Raw genomic sequence first — 21,708 nt, 5'->3', positions numbered from 1 at the left:
CTATGTGGCCCTTTACAGAAGCAATTTGTTGTCTCCTAATTTAGAGCACACTTTCCAGAAGCAGGGATTTACTATTGGTGGGAATGTTAGTGGTTGCATGAGGGTGGGTGGTAGCATGCAAGGAAAAATCAGAGGAGTGGTGACCAATGATACTGTGGAAATGGTCAGGAGCTCGAGTAAAGAGCTCAGACTTTGTCCTGAGAGCTATGGGGAGCCTCTGAAGGTTTCTACACAGGGACGTGAGATGGTCAGACTTCTGCCAGAAGCAGCATAGCAACAAGTGATGAGTACGCTTGCTGTGGTAGGCGCCGAGTAGTGTATGGAATCATTGAATCCTTACGTTGTACACTTGAGACTACTATAACGCTGTTAATTATACTTCAATTAAAAAAAAAGGAGTTTGGGGGAGGGTTTGGAGCCACACTGCTTTCATCAGATCCCAGCTCCATCACTTACTGGTTGTGAGCCTCAGGCAAGTTACCTCCATGTGCCTCACTTTTCCAATTGGTAGAATGGGAAATGGCAATAATAATAATTATAATATCTATTGCATGGGGTGAAGAAGATTAAATAAGTTAATTCAGGTAGAGTACCAGGCCCCAGAGGAGGTTCTCGGTTGTTGCTGTTACTGCCGTCCTGCCTCAGTGATCATTCCAGCTGCTGGGGAGAGAATGGCTCAGAATGGGAGAACCTGGTGGTAGAGTGCTAGGTGTTTGGGCAAGAGATGGTGTCCTGTGCCTAGGTGGATTGCTGTGAAGCTTGGTTCAGTTACTGTCATGGTCACTGGGACCTTCACTCTCAATCTCTCCACATGGTCATCATCATCTCTTCTGCCCTCCTTTATTCCAGGCCTTCAAGAGTGCACTGATGAGCTCCTACTGGTGCTCAGGGAAAGGGGACGTGATCGATGACTGGTGCAGATGTGACCTCAGCGCCTTTGATGCCAGTGGGCTCCCCAATTGCAGCCCCCTCCCACAGCCAGTGTACGTATGTATGGTCCCTCTTCCTTTGCCCACCCCTTTTCATGGACTCACAGTTCTGTCCTGCCAGTGCAGACCATGGCTTGCTTCTGTTCCCAGAGTGTGTCACCAGATCTCTGATGTCTCTGGGACCTGCCTCCTTTGAGAAAACAGGGAGTTTTGGCAGAATAGAAACCAGCTTTTTTAAATGATGCCCTGGGTTTATCTTCCTCACTCATCTGCTCAGGAGAGGTTTACTGGGAACTGACTACTGTTGGAAATTGGGACCACTGAGATAAAGAGAGCATAAAACCTTTTCAAAGAAACATCATTTCATTCATTCATTCAACAAATAATTTTTGACCACCTGCTATGTGTCAGACACTGGGGGATTCGTCAGTGAACAAGATAGTCTATGTACTTGGGGAGCTGACCGTTTAGTGAGGGGACAACTATCAAAGCAAAACAGGAAAATATGATACAGTTAAAAAAGTTAATAAAAATATGAAAGAAAAATGAAGAGGTGCTAGGAGAGAGAAGAATGGGGGTTGGTGTGTTAGTGGAGGAGGGGGAGTTAGGGAAGCCTCTCTGAAAAGACCTGAATAGGAGTAGTTTTCCAGATGATGAATGGCAACAGTCATGGTTCAGGCAAAAGGAAGAGCATGTGTGAAAGCCCTGATGTGGGAAATTGACCATTCGAGGAAGTTAAAGGAGGTCGTCTTGACTGGAGGCAGGATTAAGACACTGCCGTGAGGAGCATAGGAGAGTGGGGCAGGGACCAATATGGGGGAACCAGAGTCCCTTAACACCCCTCTGTGTGTGTGTTGGGGAGATTATACTGTAAGATAGTTCTTGAAGAGGTATGGTATTGTGTAATGGAAAGAGAGAAGGACTCTGGGCTGGGGACAAGCAAAGTTACTACCATCACGGTTCTGTCCCCAACTTGCTGGGTGATTTTTTGCAAATTATTTTCCTTTTCTGGGCTTTACTTCCCCATCTGTGAAATGAGATGATTGCACTTCCCAGCCGCTAAGGACCTTTCCAGTTCTAACCTTTAATCATTCTACTATGTCTTACCTTGTAAAAGGATTTTCTGGGACTCCTGCCCTCTCTGAGGGAGTATTGATTTAAGGATATTAAAGAGTTGACTGATCTATTGGATTGGAGAGAATGGCAAGAAGGTTGAGGCTACTGTGTTTGAAGGCGTTGTCAATTTAATTGACGATGAAGCATCGCTGGAAATATGGTTTAGACAAATGGAAAGCTAATCAATTTTCTGTGAGCATGTATTGTGTGCTTGGATTAATTTACTGGATCCCACATTAATCCTGAAATGTAGCTGTTCTTAACTCTGTTTTATGGACAAGGAAGTGGAGGCTGAAAGAGGTATAATGAATTGCCAGAGTCCATACAAAGGCTTGTTGGTGGATTGAAATGGGATTTGAGACCAGCCTGAATCCTGTGCTTTTAATCTTGAGACCTGCAGACTCTTTGGGGATCCAGACAATACTGCCGGAGAACAACCAACCTTCCCTGTCACCCTTTTTAGGCTTCGTCTGTCCCCAACAGTAGAGCCCTCCAGCACAGTGGTCTCCTTGGAGTGGGTGGATGTTCAGCCAGCTATTGGGACCAAGGTCTCCGACTATATTCTGCAGCACAAGAAAGTGGATGAATACACAGATACGGACCTCTACACAGGTAAGTAGAAAGACCATGACTTCCCATTTTGTTGGGATAATGTGACAGAGGAGAGAAATGGATTTTCTAAATGCCTTTGGAGACTTACTGTCGTCTGACATGGGAAGGCATTTGAGGTTTCGTGGTTTAGTGATTGTCACCTGGCGCCCATGTCTGTGGGGTTTAGTTTTGTTTTGTTTTTCATATGATTTTCAGTAGGGAATGATAGTAAATTGTAGCCCAAAGAATTTCTGATTCTCTGAGTTCAATCCTCGAAGTTCTCTATCAAAGGGTTAGTTAATTCAGAAGAGGATTTAATCTTTTCTGCTTGGAAAGGCCTACAGGTCCCGTGTTTGAATACCTGAGTCTGAAATACATTCTCTCTGGGACTGAAATCAAGAAATTCAAGGAATTGCCTTTTCTAGTGAAACATATTATCTCTAGTGAGATAGTTTTGTATTCAGTGCTGAGGAAGAGGGAATTGGAAATGATTCAGGCACACAGAAGAAGATGAGAAGAAGGACTCCTAAGAATGTTACACTTGTTTGTAACTCCTGAGTGCTCTCACTGAGTTCTGAATGTCTGACATAGCCAAGAAGCTATGCTGTCCTGGAGCTGGGCTCTGTGGGGGCTGGTGTTGCTCTCAGGCAGGCCAGGAGTCTGGGTCTGTGGTAGTCAGCCTGGTGCTGGGACCAAGTGGAGCCTGGGCCACAGGGACCAGGAACTGGCAGACGCCAGGATGGGTTGGAAGCCTGAGTTCATGGGAGCCCGGTGCCATGGAAGCTTCCAGGGCCTTGATAGCTGGTGGCCCTAGCCAGGGGCCTGGGGTCCTAAGAGTCTGCTGGGAGCCACCTACATCCAAGGGAGTCAGCTCCATGCTGGAACAGGGTAGCTACAGGGTTTCTAGTGAAGTCAGGCATACACTTCTCTCTCCTTCCACAGGGAGGATTACGATAGTGGATCTGTCTTTCCTAACCTGCTTAATATAGCTTTTCCTATTTTTGTGCTTCACCCAGGTGCTATAATCCCTTACCTAGAAACCTTAGTTCTGTGGAGGTATTTTTCTGCATGGATAGTTGTTGAAATTTATTTGGGGGGATCAGGGGGTGAAGGAACAAGTGCCGATATTTTTCTAACTTCACTCTACAAATGACTACGCCTCATTTTACAGATCAAGTAAGTGAGTCCCTAAGAGGGTATGTGACTTTCCCAAATTCCTACAACCAGTACCTGGTGGAGCCAGGCTTTACAATCAGGTCTGACTCCCAGCACAGTGCTCGTTCTTTATGTAACATCATACTTAATGATGAGAGACTGAATGCTTGTTTGCTGAGAGATTTTTGTTTTGTTTTAATTAGAAATGGGTGTTGAATTTTCTGAGTCTATTGAAATGATCATATAATTTGTTTCTTAGTTTGTTAATATGATAAATTACATTAAAAATATGATAAATTACATTGGTCGATTTTCAAATGATAAAAAAAAAAGCCTTACATTTCCAGAATAAATGAATTCCACATGGTCATGATGCATTATCTTTTTTTTTAATACATTGTTGGATTTGATGTGTTAAAATTTCATTTAGAATTTTTGCATCTATGTGAGAGATTCTGATCTATAGTTTTCTTGTAATGCTTTCATCTGTTTTTGTTATCAGGGTCAATGCTGGCCACACAAAATAAATTGCAAAACATTTCCCCCCTTTTCTGTTTTCTAAAAGAGTTTGGGTAGAATTAGTAATATTTCTTCTTTAATTATTTGGTAGACTTCACTAGTAAAATAATCTGGGCTTGGAGCTTTCCCAAGAAGGTTTTAACTATCAATTTAATTGTCTGATTAGATATAGGGTTATTTAAGTTACAGCTTGTATGTTTAAAGGAATTTTCCAATTTCATATGTTACAGAATTTACTGGCAAGAAGTTGTTGGTAACATTCTATAATTATTCTTTTAATACCTGTGGAAATTACAGTGGTATCACAGTCTCATTCTTGATTTTAGTAGTTTATCTTTTTTTTTTCTGATTGATCTGGCTTGGAGGTTATGTAATTTATTTACCTTCTCAAACCAATCAACTTTCGTTTCATCAGTTTTCACTATTTTCTGTTTCACTGAGTTCTGTTGGGATCTTTGTTATATCTTTTCTTTGGCTGACTTGGAATTTAGTTTGCTCCTCTTTTTTCTGGATTTTTAAGGAAGTAGCTGAGGTTATTGATTTCAGATTTTTCTTGTATATAAGTATTCCCCTCCAACTCCTGCTTTAGTGGCTTACCAATATTCGATAAGTTTTCATTTTCATTCAGGTCAAAATATGTTCTAATTTCCCTTTTGTTTTTTTCTTTGATTTATGGGTTCTTTACTGTTACTTATTTAATGTTACTTATTTTCCAAATATTTGCAAATTTTACAGACATCTTTTTGTTTTTGAATTTTAGTTTGATTTCACTATATCAAAGAACATAATTTTTATGACTTTAATCACTTTAGATCTATTGAGATTGGTTTTATGGCTCCGAATCTGGCCTGTCCATTTTAAGAGAATGTGTATCCTTCTATTTGTGGATGGGATATTAATATAAATGCCAACCAGATCAAATTGGTTAATTATGTTTTTCAAGTCTTCTAAATCCTTTCTGATTTTCTGTTTTGTTATATCAATACTTGAGAGAGTGGTATTGAAAGCTCTGACAATAATTGCGAATTTATCTGTTTCTTCCTATAGGTCTTCCAGTTTTTACTCCATGCATTTTGAAGCTCTGTTATTAAGGGCACAAACATTTAGAATCAATAGATCTCCTTGATGAATTGATCCCTTTATTACTGTGAAACTGTTGTCTATATTCTTGTTATATTTTTTGCTCTAAAAGCTACTTTGTTATTGATACAACTACTCCAGCTTTCTTCTGATTAGTGTTCGATTGCTCTAACGTTTTCCATTCTTTTACTTTTATATTATTTGTGTCTTTATATTTAAAATGTATTTCTTGTAGGCAACATATATGTAGATCTTTTTAATTCTTTTTTTTTTTTAAATCCTGTCTGATATTGTTACCTTAACTTGTAGTATTTAGACTATTCATATTTAATGTGTTATTTTTGTGGTCAAGTTTATTGTCTTGCTACTTGTTTTCTATTGTCCCATCTTTTTTCCCTTTTTTTCTCTTTTTCTATCTTTTTTTTTGGATTGGGTGTTTTTGATTCCATTTTATCTCCTTCATTGACTTACTAACTATAAATATTTTTATTTTATTTTAGTGGTTGGTTTAGTGTTTATATATGCATATTCAACTTATCATGGTATACCTTGAAAGCTATTATACCACTTTATAGTATGGGAACCTTATAATAGTATGCTTTTATTACTCCCCCCTAGCCTTTATTGTCATACATTTTGCACATATATATGTTTCATAATTCAATGTTATTGTTTTTCCCTAAATAATAAATTATATTTTAAAGATTTTTAATAAGAAAAATAATTTTTTTTAAAGATTTTTATTTATTTGACAGAGAGAGATACAGTGAGAGAGGGAATACAAGCTAGGGGAGTGGGAAAGGGAGAAGCAGGCTTCCTGCCAAGCAGGGAGCCCGATGCGGGGCTCGATCCCAGGACCCTGGAATCATGACCTGAGCCAAAGGCAGACACTTAACGACTAAGCCACCCAGGCGCCCCGAAAAATTATTTTTTAAGAAAAATAATTTTATGTATTTACTCATGTAGTTACCACTTTTGCTGCTCATCATTCCTTCACATACATATTTTCATCTGATTTAATTGTCCTTCTGTCTGAAGGATGTCTTTTTCTATTCCTTATATTTCAGATCTATGAGTGATTGATTCTTTCAGCTTTTGCTTTTAGAAGTTATTGCTGGGTATAGAATTCTAGATTGACAGATTTTTCTTTTAGTAACTTAAAAGTGTTGCTCCTCTGTCTTGCTTGCATTATTTGCATTGAGAAATCTGCTTTTATTCCTATCTTTGTTCCCCTGTACATACATACCATTTTTGTCCTGTGGCTCCTTCTAAGATCTTCTCTTTAATACCAGTTTTGAGCAATTTTATTATTTTCTCGTACTTGAGGTTCATTGAGTTTCTTGGATGTGTGGGTTTATAGTTCTATCATATTTGGAAATTTGGGGGCCATTATTTTTTTAAATGTATATTTTTTTCTTTCTGACCATCTTTCTTCTCCTTCAGTGACTCCAATTACATGTATTTTTGGCCATGTGAAGTGATTCTCTTTTTATTTTTTAAAATTATTTCTTCTTTGTTTCATTTTGGATAGTTTCTAGCACTAGGTCTTCAATAACTTCTGCAAAGTCTAACCTGTTGTTAACCCCATCTGGTGAATTTTTCATCTCAGACATTATAATTTTCATCTTTAGATGTTCAGTTTGGGTCTTGTTAATATATCACATACCTTACCATTTTTGACATATGGAATAGAGTTAGAAGTGTTTTAATGTCTTTATATGCTAATTCTATTGTCTGGGTCAATTTAAATGGATTAGCTTCTCTCCTCATTATGGGTTGCATTTTCCTGCTTCTTTGCATGCCAGGTAATTTTTGACCAAATGCCAGACATTTTGATTTTTTCCTTGTTGGGTGCTGGGTATTTTTGTATTCCTATAAGTATTTTTGAACTCTGTTCTGGGACACAGTTAAGTTACTTGGAATTAGTTTTATTCTTTTGGGTCTTACTTTTAAGATTTGTTAGGTGGAGCCAGAGGATTGTTTAGTCTAGGGCTAATTATTTCCCACTACTGAGGCAAGACCCTTCTAAGAGCTCCACACAATGGCCCATGAATTATGAGATTTTCCAGTATGGCTGGTAGGAACCGGCACTATTTTTAGCCCCTATATGAGCACTTGGCACTGTTTCATCTAATCCTTGTAAGTTAATAGTTTCCTCACATACATTCATCAGTCTGTACTGTGCTGAATATTGAAACAGGGCCCTCCACAGATCTCTTCAATTTTCTTTCTGTGTAGCTCTCTCCTCTTCATTCCTCTATCTCTATAGTCATTGTGGTCTCTCCGGACTGAGAACTGTTGTTTTCCTAGTGTAGGGAATTTTACATGAGTAAATATATGTCCCTCTCTCTGCACCATGACCTGGAATCCCTTTAAAGGCAATAATCTGGGAAAATTTTAGGGCTCACGTAATTTGTTTTCCATCTTTCAAGATCTCTGTCCTTTGTTGCCTGAGTTCCAGTTTGAACAATCTTTTTAATTCTCTTCTCTTTTCCTTTTTAAATTTCTTTGTTTCAGGCAGTTGGAGAAATTAATCTAGCCCCTGTTTCTCCATCTAATCCAGAAACAGAAATCCAAGATTGTTCTTCTTCATTATCCAGGAACCAGAGCTCTCTGATCTAAGAGTTCCTTTTTTTTTTAAATAGAGATGAAACTTACTTATTTTTAGGTAATGGACTGGGGTCACCCCATACAGATATCAGACCTTCTTCTTCTTCCTTCAGAAGTTTGGAGGTGATGACATAGCTACCTCCATCTTTACAGATTCTTGTAATCCTTTCTTGTGTGACTTGACTTTCATTCTCTCCACCGGTCAATTCTTGAATTTTTTAGTGGGCAGTTGCTATAAAGAAAGAAGACAGTGTCTCTTGCATCTTTATGATTTGCAATCCTCCCACAAGGCCTGACATACACAGATTTGCAAAGTTCAATGAATTGAATTGTCTATGGGTAGATATTGATATCTACATTTGTATATGTACAGGTGTGTGTGTGTGTGTGTGTGTGTGTGTGTGTCTATAGGTATATATATGGTTATCTTAAATTTTCAACTCTGACATTAGCTCCTTGAGTGCTGTGTGACCTTACAGGGTCTTATATAGCCCTACAGGCTAGCTGAATACATAATAAGCCTTCTAAAAGGTATCATGATCAACTGATGCTATGGATGATTGGGGGTGGCTATCTGAAGCAAAAACCTCCATTCATTCATTCATTTATTGCCTCTGTGCCATCTTTACCATGTCTCAATCATCTGAAAATTTCACTCAGCCCAAATTTAAGTATTTCAGCTCAGGGGCGCCTGGGTGGCTCAGTTGGTTGGGTGCCCGACACTTGATTTCAGCTCAGGTAGTGATCTCAGGGTCATGGGATTGAGCCATGGGATCGATAGACTCCACGCTCAGCAGAACCTGCTTGAGATTCTCCCCTTCCCCCTGCCCCTCCCCCTGCTTGCATGCTCTCTCACTAAAACAAGTAAATAAAATCCAAATAAATAAATAATTCAGCTCACTTGATTGAGTTTTGTCTTAGAGGATATAAGCCTAATGAGGGAGTATGGACTTTGGAAAACCTGGCTTCTGCTTTAAGTTTCCACCACTCTGCACTGAGAAATCTAGGGCCAGTCATAATCTTTTCTAGGTCTCTGTGTCCTTATCCATGGAATGGGAAAAAAAACTCATTTAACAAGTTGCCTTGAGGGTCAAATGTAGGGTAGTTCTTAGGAAAGAGTAGGTACTAATTTTAGTGGCTTCTCATTTCCATAAATTAAAAAAAAAATGAAAGGAAAATTAAATGTTAGGAAGAAAACAGCAAAGTAAGGTTTACGACTTGTTTTGGATAGAGAGTTAGGATTACTCACATTTGGCCAGGTGAGGCCAGAATGGGGAAATGTGGGTTTTCTCCTTTGATCTCTGGATTTTCGCCAATAACTGAGTCCAGTGCTGGAACTCTTTGTTTATTTGCAAGCTCACAAGTGTGTGTGCACAGATATACATGCATACATACTCTTTCTCTCTCTTTCTCACTTTCTCTCTCACACACACAAACACGCACACTTTATTGCTGCCATCTGTTCAACATCCTTTTGAACTAGCTGTTGAAATGCTCACTCTCCCTCTCTGTCTCCTTCCCCTGCTCCCCACCCCTGGGTTTGGCGCTCTCTTTCTTTCAGAGAAGGCATTGCTCTGTCAGTTCTGGGACTCTATTGGGAAAGCCAAAATAAGTAGCCTCCTGTTCCAGTTGTTTTGAGCAGAAATGGGGCTTGTTTTGGGGGGTGACTAAATTCCCCACACTCTAATCTGTCATCGATATTAAAAACAAACATTTGGTTCTCCCACGTGGCCTCATCAGAGCAATTGGCATGGGTTTTAGCCTTTTGGGCAGGGGTAGAGGCAGAGGGGTGGGAATATGAAGTGGAGGCTGAGGCACAGCAGATTTAATAAAGCCAAATCCCCTGACTGACTTAGGGAGAAACTGGCTGGGGAGGGGTGGGGACTTGCCTGGAGGTCACACATAAGATGAGTTAGTGGTAGAGTTGGAGATAGAGCAGGGGCTCTGGTTTCTCTACATGCTTTCCCCGCCAAATCCAGCCATCTTTCCCCCAGTCTATTATCTCTAGTATGCTATCCTTCTGTTGAGAATAAACCTAACCAAGAGGCAGAGAGAAACTAGGGCATAGAGGGCATCTGTATGCCTGGGCATGGTGAAGTAACTAGCCACCTGATGGCAGCTTGAGGGCTCTGACCTTCTAGGGAATGTAGCCCCTCAGACTCTTCACTTCTTGGCTACTTTCATATATGTTGGCTTCCGTAAATCCCAAAAGTTCAGAGTATAAGGACCACAGGCATTGAGTCCAACTCCCTCATTGTAAGGATCTGAAGAGTGAAGAGAGGAAGTGGAAAGGTCTCATTCACTGTCATAATCTCTCATCACACTCCCCTGCATTTTCTTTGATAATCTGCTGGAATTTTTTTTTTTAACCTTTTAAAAATAGGAGACTTCTCTCTCTTACCATGGGCTTTCCAACTTCCACTTGTTTGGTTCAGGGCTGGAAGACCAGTGGGCTCGTTGCCCCCCACAGAGGCAGCAGGCCCTCTCCACCATCCCCCCAACTTCCTCATGGAGGGCAGCAACATCTGGAGCTGGTCAGTGCACCTTTTTGTCCTGGCATCTGGGAGCCTGCTAGGCTGCTCCCCAGCTGATCAGTACCAGGCTCCCCTTCTGCCAGCTCTCAGTTTTTATCTGTATTTCCTCCTTTCTCTGTCCTTTCCTGACTCTCTCTCTCTCCTTCTTTTCCTCCCTCTGTGTGTCTCTCCTCTTGATATCTTTCTGTCTCTTCCTTTGTCTTTTTTACTTCATGTCATCTTCTGTGTCTCACCCCATCTTTTCTTGTGTTTGTCTCTCCAAACTGACTTAGGTATGAGCTGCCCATCTAGATTCATCTAGATCTGGGTCAGGAATGATGTCTAGAATGGTGAGAAGACACCTCTGTCCACCCCAACCCCATTCTGTATCCTCTTCCTCCCTGTTTCCATTAAGTCTAATCTACAAATGAAAGACACCCCCACCCACACACACCTCATCACATCTTAGACCTTAGAGTAAAGACCTTCTCAGATAAAGGTGAGCAGTTATGGAGGTGGATTTGTGTGGGGGAATAACTGAAGGCAAGGGACAACATGGCCCCAATTTCCCCAGGAGCTGAGAGGATGGTGAGGGCAGCAGCTGTGATGGAACTGTTGATAAAATACTGTGGAAATTATTTATAGCTCCTCAAGCAGCGTGAGCCATGGCTCAGCCATACCCTTTGTCTGAGAAGCTAGAGGGGCCCTCACCCGTCTGCCTTCTGCCTGCCCTGGACCAGCTTGAGGGAGGTGATGTCATTGGAGACTGGGCCTCACTCCCTCAGCTAGAGTGTGTGGAGGGGGTGGGGATGAAGGAAATATGTTTTACAGGGTGAGGAACAAACCAACATGACTGCAAACATCTGGAACTGATATTAGGTCCTCAGAAAATGTTTCTGTCACTCGAGCTGCTCTTCGGATGAGAGGTTTCTAAAGTCAAGCACCTCCAAAGGGAAAAGGTACTTGAAGGGTCTTAATTCTCTCCATTCCCGTATGCCACCCAGTCTGCTTTCTATATCGGAGTTTTTTACAGTTCATAAAGCACATTCGTTCATCCTATTAGGTATATGGAGCTCTTACTATGGTCCAGGTACTGCAGAACCATGCTGGGCATGGCAGAGTAATAAGACAGGCATGATTCCTGTCCTTAGGGATTTTTTACTCAATTCTGGGGGACAGATAGAATATAGCAAGAAATTACCCTCCAGCATGCTAGGTGTTGAGATCATTCAGATGCTCTAAGAGCACAAAATAGGGGCTTCAGACTCAGTCAAGTGGTATCAGCAAAGGCTACCTAGAGGAAGTAAGGCAACTGTTTGAGATTCTGGTCCCAGTTATTAATCATACCGATCAACCCCTCTTACTCAAGACTATCAGCCCCCCATGTGGAGCTCACCCTCTGGCTGGAAAGACTACTCTTCAGGTCTCACTACTTCCCGGCTGCTTGTATATACAGTCAAACAGCTAGAGAAAAGCACACAGTTGAGAATATTTGGCGCCAATATATCATCCATCACCAATATCAACTAGACTCTTCATGCTACCAGGCAATCCTACTAGACTTCTCCTGTCAGTTTACTTTCTTCTTCACCTGACACCCTATCCTTCCCCGCCTCTCTCAGCAGATGACCTTGTCCCCTCATTCACAGAGAGAACAGTCTAGGGAGTAGTTTACTCCCCTCTATAACAATTTTAAATCTGTATGCTCCTTTCTGCATACTCTTCCACTTCCCTGATACATGATACAGTGTAGGAGGTGCTCTTTTTCCTCTCTAGAATTAGTTATTTTATTCACATTGCATTTCATCCCTTCCTAAATTCTTAGGAAATTTTACATATTAATTACCTCCCTATATTTTATATTTCCAGTCTCTCCTCCTTCAGTAGATTATTTTTACCATAATTTAAATATGCTCAGAGGTTTTTTTCTTCTTAAGGAAACCAAACGCTCCATCTTCCACTATCAATATGTCTCTCTCATCCTCTTAATAAACACACTTTTGAAAGTAGAGTCTATAGTGGTTGACCCCAGTTCTTCACTTCCTACTCCTTCCTCACCTCACTTCACTTCACTCTGTCTCCTGTTACCACCAAGTTACTGATACATTTTTCTCTGCAAAGTTCTGTGACTCCCATGTCATTAAATCCAAGGACTTGGTTTTTGTTTTTGTTTTGTCATAAACTCACTTGGTATCTTCAGTCATTCTATGGGGTTGGCCATCCTCTTCTGAAACCTTTGCTTTTCTTGCTTTCTTTGATCCTGCTCTCCTGGTTTTCTACTAGCCTCTCTGACCCCGACTCAGCCTCCCTTGCTGGGTCCTCCAGTTTGCTCTTTAAACCTTACAGTCCTTAGATCTTGGTCTCCTGTCTTCTCTTCTTAATTTAAATGGTCTCTAGGCTACCAGATCCACTCCCATAGTTAAAATCAGTATATTCACTGCTCTTACATTTGCATTTCCACCTCGTGCTTCTGAGCTCTCTACCCATATCCAGATGACTAAAGGCATGTGCAGTTTGATGTCTCACAAACAATCCAAACTCAACACATCCAAAACTGAGCTTGTTACCACCTCCCCACAGATGTGCTCCTGTCCAAGTGTTCGTTTACTCTCTGTAACTCGTACCACTATAAATTGAGTTCCTTGAAGCACCACTCCAAGGTTAAACTCTTTTCTCTTGGTCATCCTCATATTCAATTCATAATCAAGTTATTTTGCTTCGATTTCCATCTTTTTCTTCCAGCTTTATTGAGGTAAAATTGATGTATCTCTTATTGTACTCCTTTTTTTTTTTTAAGATTTTATTTATTTATTTGAGAGAGAGAGAGCAGTATCGAGAGAAAGCACAAGTGGGGAGGAGAGGGAGAAGCAGGATCCCTGCGAGCAGGGAACATGATGTGGGGCTCAATCCCAGGACCCTGGGATCATGACCTGAGCCGAAGGCAGACACTAAACCGACTGAGCCACCCAGGCGCCCCTATACTCCTTTCTTTCATATTGCCTATTTCATATTGCCTATTCTAAGCCACCACCAGCTCATCCTTCATCCGTCAACCTTCCAATTAGTTTTCATATTAGCCACTTTTTATTCCTTTCAGTTTTCAGTTCTAAAGCCAGTATCATAGCCAGTACCTATCACAATGCCTGGTTTACCATGGATGCTCAATTAATATTTGATGAATAGATATCTGATTTATAATATTACTCTCCTGACTTAAATCTTTTAAGAGCTTTCCATAACTCTTCTAACTGAATGAAAAAAGATGACATGGCCTACAAGGTTATGAATAATTGTTCTTGCCTGCTTCTCCAGTCTTCTATCTATTCTTGATACTGCCAATTTTCCTTCCCACTGGGGTCTATACACTCAGGTCTCAGCTTAAATGTCACTTATGTAAATCCTTAGATTCTATTTGACCCTTTCATTGATTATGTGAACTTTTAGCATTTAATACTCCCTTGGTAGCACTTATTACAATTATAATGGATGCATTTTGATTGGGGGGATTGGCTTAGCATTCGCCTTTCTCACTAGACTATCAGCTCTTCCAAAGTAGAATTATGTTCCTCTTTTTCATCACTCCATCCCCAGTGCCTAGTAAAATGCCAAGTATCTCGTAGGCACCTAAAGGACCTGAAGTGTGAACAGGAAATAGTGAGATGAAGTGAAGGTTGAGGGGAAGATGAGTAGGGAGAATATTCCAGGTAGAGGGAAAAGCATGTGCAGAAGGCTTAAGGAATAAAAAGGTGGTGTGGCTGGAGTTTAAATTTTGAGTGGTAGAACTAGAAGAGATTACAGAGGGGGTGAAATTATGGTGAGTTGTTTAAGGCATGCTAAAGAATGTATGCTTTATTAACCTGTCTGCTCCATGGAAGATGAATTAAAGCATCTTTGAATCTAGTGTCTCATTTTATCCACAAATTAATCCTACCAAGTAGGAGGGAATTATTATCTCTACTTATAGGTGAGGGAATTGAAGATCCAGCTTGTGAAGTTGATAGTTGAAGGTCCAACTTCTAAGAAGAGTGGGGTCATGAATTGAATTTTGGTCTCCTGATTGTTTAATCTACATTTTTTCCCATTTCTCACTGCCGGTGTAATACCAGTCAGAGGCAAGAAGCCAGGGTAACTGAGTTCTCCTTGGGGAGTCTGGGGTCAGGTGAACCCAAGCCCTTGATCTCATCTTACATGACTCCAGGGATATACCCTAAATCTTTCCCTTGGGAGTCATGATAGGATGATTCAGGGAAAGGAAGGTCAATGGCAGGAAGACTGGACTTTATGAAGACTGGAGATGGAATTGGTGGACTAATCCAAGCCTGGAGACTTCTAAAGGCACATGGTATAAGACTGAGGACCTCACTTGAGCTGTCTCATTCTATGCTATATTCCTAGTGCCAAAACTGTAAATTATGCAGTTATCAGAAGTCATGAAACAAGACAGTCAAACCACAAGTGAAGAAGTAGAAAGGTATCCAATACAAAGAGAGCCAAAGGAAGAATGAAGCATGAGGAGTGGCATTTATTAAGCACCTTTTCTATACCAGTAACTTTGTAGGCGTTGTAGGAAGTACAAAGCTAATTAAAAGGAAAGAGGAGAGAACCAGCATCGATGGAACACTTATACACCAAGGATTCATGTATGATATGTAAACATCAGAATTGTTCTGAAAAGCAGTTACTATCTTTATAACACAGATAGGAAAATCAGGGTTCAGGGGGGGTGCAGAATCACTTGCCTAGGGCCATATAGTTATTAAGTGAGAGTTAGGATTTGAATCTAACTCTTTCTCACTCAGGTCCATATTCTTTATCTCTACTCTTGATAGCTTCCAAGGAATCCCTGATGGGGGAAGAATTATTATTATTATTATTATTATTATTATTATTACTATTATTATTTTAATGAAAGAAAGGAAAGCCGTATATAATGAAAAAGAGATAAAAATTTTTGATTACAGATGTGGAGGAGGACTGAGCATTATTTTCAAGGCGGAAGTCATGGTACAACCTAAGCCCTGAGCTACATGGATCATATCCTGGGCTGGGGCCCGCAGGTCGTCCTGTTTTATGCACTAGGTACAGATGTGCTGCCATCATGTGCATGACGAGGCTTCTGATCAGAAGATCAGGTCTGGCTATTCTGCAGCAGCTGAATCTCTCAGGGGAGCTTTGGGCCTGTAGCACAAGGAGACAAGGGGTATTGAAACTGAGATCCAGTGAATACACTCAACTGGCTGAACCTAAAGTGACGGAGCAAAAATCAAATGTCCATGGGATTGGATGCTCCTAATGTGTCTCACCTAGAATTAGCCACGTAGACAACTGCCTCAATGATTATTTTCGTTAAGTGGGGCTTTCCTCTACATGCAAAGTTGATACTAGTGGCTCGAATTTTTAAAATTTATTTCTAGCTGAAATAATTATGGATTATCTATTGTATGCCATAGTTGGTTCCAGGCACTCAGGAAATGCTAGAGACAGTTAGTTGTATTACCTAACTGTAATTCCGAGTAGAGGACATGTATTCATCCTGTTTTGTATTTTGTTTTATTTTTCATTTTGATGAACCTAAAAACAGAGCCTAAGCAGGGGTTGGGAGCAGGTAATCTACTTGGTGTAGTTATGCACAGGAAGCAGTTATGATGGAGCTTGGACAGGGCCACCCGAGGGAGAGAAAGCCGATACAGGGCTGTGTTCACAATGTTATTATCGAGGTAATATGGGCTCTAGTCCCCTGGCACCTCCTGAGGAGGAAACAGATGCCTCCTGGAATTGCTGTCAGAATTAAGGATGCAAAGCAGGAGTATGTCTGCCCTGGCTCCCTACCTGTGTTGTTTGAAGACTTCTATTTTTTGGTGGGTTTTTTTTTTTTTAATTATGTTAGTCACCATACAGTACATCATTAATTTTTGATGTAGTGTTCCATGATTCATTGTTTGCATATAACATCCAGTGCTCCATGTAATACATGCCCTCCTTAATACCCATCACCAGGCTAACCCATCCCCCTATCCCCCTCCCTTCTAGAACCCTCAGTTTGTTTCTCGGAGTCTGTAGTCTCTCATGGTTCGTCTCCCCCTCTGATTTCCCCCCTTGATTTTTCCTTCCTTCTTCTAATTTGTTACACTTCTGGGCTATGCTTGCCCATATGAGCCAATGCCCATGGCATCAGGTAAAGGCCTCAGGGCAGGAAGCAGAAAGGCACACCTGATGTGTGCTTGAGGGGGAGCAACACAAGGGTGAGTCTGCACTCACACTGGAACTGTCTGTTGCACAGAGACCAGGGATGTGTGATGATCCCAAAAGGATTCTCTTCCATACTCATTCAGAAAAAATGTATATTGGACAACTACATATCCCAATCATATTGCTGGGTAAGCAAGTACCATCCCTTCTTTCTTAGAGTGCTCAATTTGGGGGGAGAGATGAAAAACGGACCACTACATGATAATATGGTAAAAATGAAATATGACTAAACAGATACAAAAACTTACAATGGAAGAAAGAAAGAAAGGGGAACTGGTGAACGAGGAGGCCATCGTGAAAATAGTGGCCATTGACCTCAGCATGGAAGGATGAAGAGAGTTTCAGTAGTAGAAATGGGTAAGAGGAAATCCAGATGAGGAAAGAGCGATAACAAAGACGTGAAGATAAAGACAGAAAGGTGCCTTGAGGAACATGAGAACATGACAGAGACTGAAGTTTGTGGTCAAGTGGATGAGTGCCTTAAAGGCCAGGCTGATAATTTGGAATCTCTTCTCTGGGCAGTAGAGAGTGATGGAGGGTACTTGTGGATCTAACTTGTGATTGAAATACACCTTCTCATTGACAGTTAAGAATGTCTAGGTGCAGGGGAGGTATCATGGGTGGTTACATTTTAGAGTGGGCCCCGCCAGTCTTAGCTTACATAAGGTGTTGGCAGCAGAACTGAGGCTCTAATTTGGACAAGTGGGATGAAGGTAAAGATATAAAGCAGGTTAGTTCCCTCCAGACATTCTCTGCCTTTGACGTCCATGTGGAGAATGGCATTAGCATTCTATTCCACCAACCAGGACAATTTGATAATTTTTATTAATTTGTGGCCCAGTGAGTTTCCTCAGCCCTCATCCATTAAACACTGCATCATGCCTTCAACAGCAGCCCCCACCCAGTGCCTCAGAAACCCATATATCATACCTCGAGTCAGGGAAGCAGACTCCCTTTTATCTTTCTTGCAAAAGCACAGATGTTTGGAATGCTAGTAAATGCACCCAGCCTTCTCTGAGGTTCAAGCAGAGCTTCTCCCTAGACGACCTCTTTGGAATTCTCATTCCCAGTGCATTCTGGGCAGACAAGCTTTTTTGTTCCTTTAGAGCTGGCTCTGCCTCAGTCTTCCAACCCATGTGTCATGGGCAACACATTTATGTGGCCACATCTGCCTTGTCCCAGCTGCCTGAGGCTATTTGCAAGGCAGATATTAATCAGCATCTGAAAAATTTTATACCTTGATATCCTGATGCATGGATTATTTTTAGACTTCACTCATACCCACCCCCTTTATCAGCTGAAGAAAGAGAGGAACATTATGAAGGGCTGGATTGCAGGAAAAATGATCTGACACTAAGTCTCTGTGTGATCTTGGGACTCTCCCCTGTGGGCCTCATTTTCCCTGTCTCTAAAATGAGGTTGTTGAAACTGATCACCTCTGAGGCTTTTCTGACTTTAAGGTTTTATGACTTCATGCCTCTATGGTATGAAATGTATAACTATCCTTCTTTTATTCACTTTTGGCAGAGTACTTTTGTTTGTTTTGTGAAATTTCTATGGAAGTGTACCATTCATGCACAGAAGTATACTAATCATAAGTGTATATCTTGATGAATTTTCACAAAGTGAACACATTCCTGTAACCAGTACCCAGATCAAGAAACAGGACATTGCGAGCCTCCCAAAAGCTCACCGGTGCTTCCATTCAGGCATTTACCCCTTCCTCAAGGGTAAATCTCTATTTTGACATTTTATTTTGGTTTTTTTTTTTTTAGTTTTTATTTTATTAATTTACAGACTAATTTTGCGTTTTTCAAGCTACATATAAAACATGCAATATGCATTCTGTTGTGTCTGGGTTCTTTTGCTCATATTGTGAGATTCATTCATATTATTAGGGGGAGTTATAGTTTATTATCACTTATCTTGTTCTCAAGGGAAGCTGCTATTTTAAAAGCTGGTAGCAGTTTTTGTATGTGTAGACCATAAGTTATGTTGGAGCTGAGCTTTTCTGTCTGAGAAAGTTCTTGTAAATGGTGTCTCTTAAATATATGAGGGTAAGTCCGGTTGTGATTACTCCAGGGGAAGGATAATGGGGACATTTTGTGGCCTGAAAAAAGCTCCCCTCTTGATGACATTTCATACATAGCACTCAAGGGGAGCAACTTTGAAAATTTGATTTTAAATCGAGTTGCTGCTGGAAACAAATGAGTGGAAGATGCTGACCACCTCCCCTTGTGAAGTATAGAACCTACAGGGTGAGGTAAGATGGTCTCAGCATGTCGGGGAGCTCTGTGCGAGGGAGGACAAATCTGGTGTGTCAGGCTCAAAGTCACAGTGTGCACAGCCACATTGGCACAGTAGGTATGACCTGAGAATGAGGAATGAAACATAGTCTAAAGAGTTGTAGACTTGGGAGCCTACACCCAGACCTCTTGGGGCCAAGGAGTGTGATGGTCCTCCAGGGAGAACCACTGTGGTCCATGTCAGACAACTTGTCTAATGCCCTCCTCCTCACCATTGCCTGGCTTAGAGCCTTACTGAACTCCTGTTTTCCAAAGTAGCATCCTGTGGCAGTGGTAGGAATTGCAGGCAAAGAAGGAACAGGGCCCCCTGGGGACCTGATGTCATTTTCCCTTCTCTCTCCACAATTCTTTTACAGTCCAGAGGCAGAGGGGTTGGACTCAAGAAGACTCTAGTTTTCTTAGCAATGTGTGCATATGGGTCTAAGACAGCCATTATTCCAAACATTAAAAGAAGTGTTTGCAGTCCAAGTGGAGGAAGTGGTCTATAGGTCATTCATTCATTCAGCTGTTGTTTATTGAGTTTCTTTTAACTGTCTCTTCAGTATGCCTGGCACTTGTGTAAGTAATACATCTTCTAATACAATCTATCCGTCCCTTCAGTATTCTTTTATTCCCTCTATCGTTCTTAATGTAACTGGTTAGGTTAACCTATGGTTAGAAGTCTCCTTGTGGCTGCATCACTTCCAATATGGCTAATGATGAAACATTTAGTGGGGAGAGCTATTTTCCTGAGACCTATTAAGCACCAAATAGATATTTGCTAATTATCGGGATCATTTTTATCACTGTAGAAGTATATGACCTTCTACCACATTCACCTGCCCAAATCAATTCTCTATACCTCAGTTTTCTCACTGAAAGAAAAAGAAAAAATTGTTATACTAGTTCATGTATAAGTTCCCTTATAGGTCTGTGTTTCCTAGACCCCAGAGGAATAATCTCTTTTCCTTTATATTGCCTCAGGGTCTATGACATGGATTAGCCAGCCATGTAAAATGGAGAATCTAGCCATTTTTCAAAAACATTGAGTTATGAACTATGTACTTAAGATCCATGCAATTTATTGTATGTAAATTATATTCCTCAATTAAAAAAAAATCAGTGTGAGAGGGCTTTATGGCGTCCTTTGGCATCATAATATTCATTAATAATAAGCAGGAAGTGTATCATCCATTTTATTGATGACGACACTCATGTTCTGAGATGCTAAGTAACCTATCCAAGGTCAAATGATGTCCAGTTTTAACCATGGTTGTTCCAAAGCCTACTGCAATTATAATTAGCTCTACCTTTTCCATGAACTCTTTCATTCTCACCCCAGGACCCATTACTGCTCTGGGTTCTGAGATCTCTTTGCCCCAGAAACCCTGGCATTAGCACCATCTTGTCTGTTGCTACCGCCCCCACTGTCTGTACTCAGTGAATAAACAGACTTTTGGTTCCCGAGGCTCTTGACTGGCCCCATTTTATAAGTCCTAAATTTGCTGCTAAAGTGTTTTACAAGATACAACCAAACAAAAGCAAGCCTTTGAACAGAAGGTCACAGCTTTGGAAGGGCCTTTTTCGGTTTTAACACTAATGCTGGGCATTAAATTCATCTTAAGCGGAGCTGAATTTTCCCTCTGGATTAGAGGGATGGGTTTTCAATGACCAGTGTCATTTAGGATCCTGGAAAGCAGAGGATGGAAATTTTTGGCATGGTTTATGCCCAGTGCCTCATTCTTCAGTTGACTCAGGTTTCTGGGTGGAGTTTTAGTTTTGTAGTAAGACTCTGGACCTAGGACAACAGTCTGGCCAATTTCCCCTCAGGTCACTCTAAATGACAAGAAAAAAATACTGGTAACACTTTCACAGGGCACAGATGGAAATGGGACCTTCAGATTCTTGTGTACATAGAAGTGCAATCACTTTTAGACCGGAAGAATAAAAGGGAGATGCTGCAATGCTTGTCTAAAAGGGCCCGGACGTAGGCATGAGTGTCTCCTGCCTTTGGGTAATGCCTTCTATCTTATAAAAACTTTTTCATACGCTGCCTCATCAATTGCTCCTAACAGTTCTATTATGTGGAGTATCCTTGGACTCATTTTCCAGATATGAAAATGGAGACTCAGAGAGGGAAGGCGATTTGACCAAGGACACATAACTAGTAAGAGGTGCAGGAGTTCTAAGGACTCTAGCTCTTGTTGCCAACCATCCACCTGCAAGGACTTGGGGTTATCACAGTCAGTCATTTCAGAAACTCCTAGATGCTTATATCATCATCCCTACCATACAAGTGGGAAAACTGAAACCTGGTATGGTAATGTGGGTGGTCCAAAATTAATTACACAGCTCAGTCCCGGGCAGACATTATCCCTGATGGTTTAAACTTGAGTCCGGGGGTGCCTGGGTGGCTCAGTCGTTAAGCGTCTGCCTTCGGCTCGGGTCATGATCCCGGGGTCCTGGGATCGAGCCCCGCGTCGGGCTCCCTACTTGGCAGGAAGCCTGCTTCTCCCTCTCCCACTCCCCCTGCTTGTGTTCCCTCTCTCGCTGTGTCTCTTCTGTCAAATAAATAAATAAAATCTTTAAAAAAAAAAAAAAAACTTGAGTCCGGACCAAGGTGCCTCTTAGTAACCCTCCATATGGAAAGAATGGCTTCCT

At 41.2% G+C, this 21,708-nt stretch overlaps 1 protein-coding gene across 4 annotated transcripts in view; it reads left to right on the top strand.

Moving 5' to 3' along the window:
* ASTN2 (astrotactin 2) overlaps nt 1-21,708 on the top strand; it is an 837,042-nt gene that overhangs the window by 704,025 nt on the left and 111,309 nt on the right. For all 4 annotated transcript variants that reach the window (XM_081803478.1, XM_081803479.1, XM_081803480.1 and 1 more), the window contains 2 exons: nt 850-983; nt 2,509-2,657. In XM_081803478.1, the coding sequence (XP_081659604.1) occupies nt 850-983; nt 2,509-2,657 (283 nt within the window). The remainder of the gene's footprint in view (nt 1-849; nt 984-2,508; nt 2,658-21,708) is intronic.

Source organism: Leptonychotes weddellii, chromosome 14, assembly GCF_054177405.1.
Source record: "Leptonychotes weddellii isolate Sample4059 chromosome 14, ASM5417740v2, whole genome shotgun sequence".
Taxonomy (NCBI): domain Eukaryota; kingdom Metazoa; phylum Chordata; class Mammalia; order Carnivora; family Phocidae; genus Leptonychotes; species Leptonychotes weddellii.
Note: the sequence above shows the minus strand (reverse complement) of the source record. Positions and strands in the feature narration are given on the sequence as shown.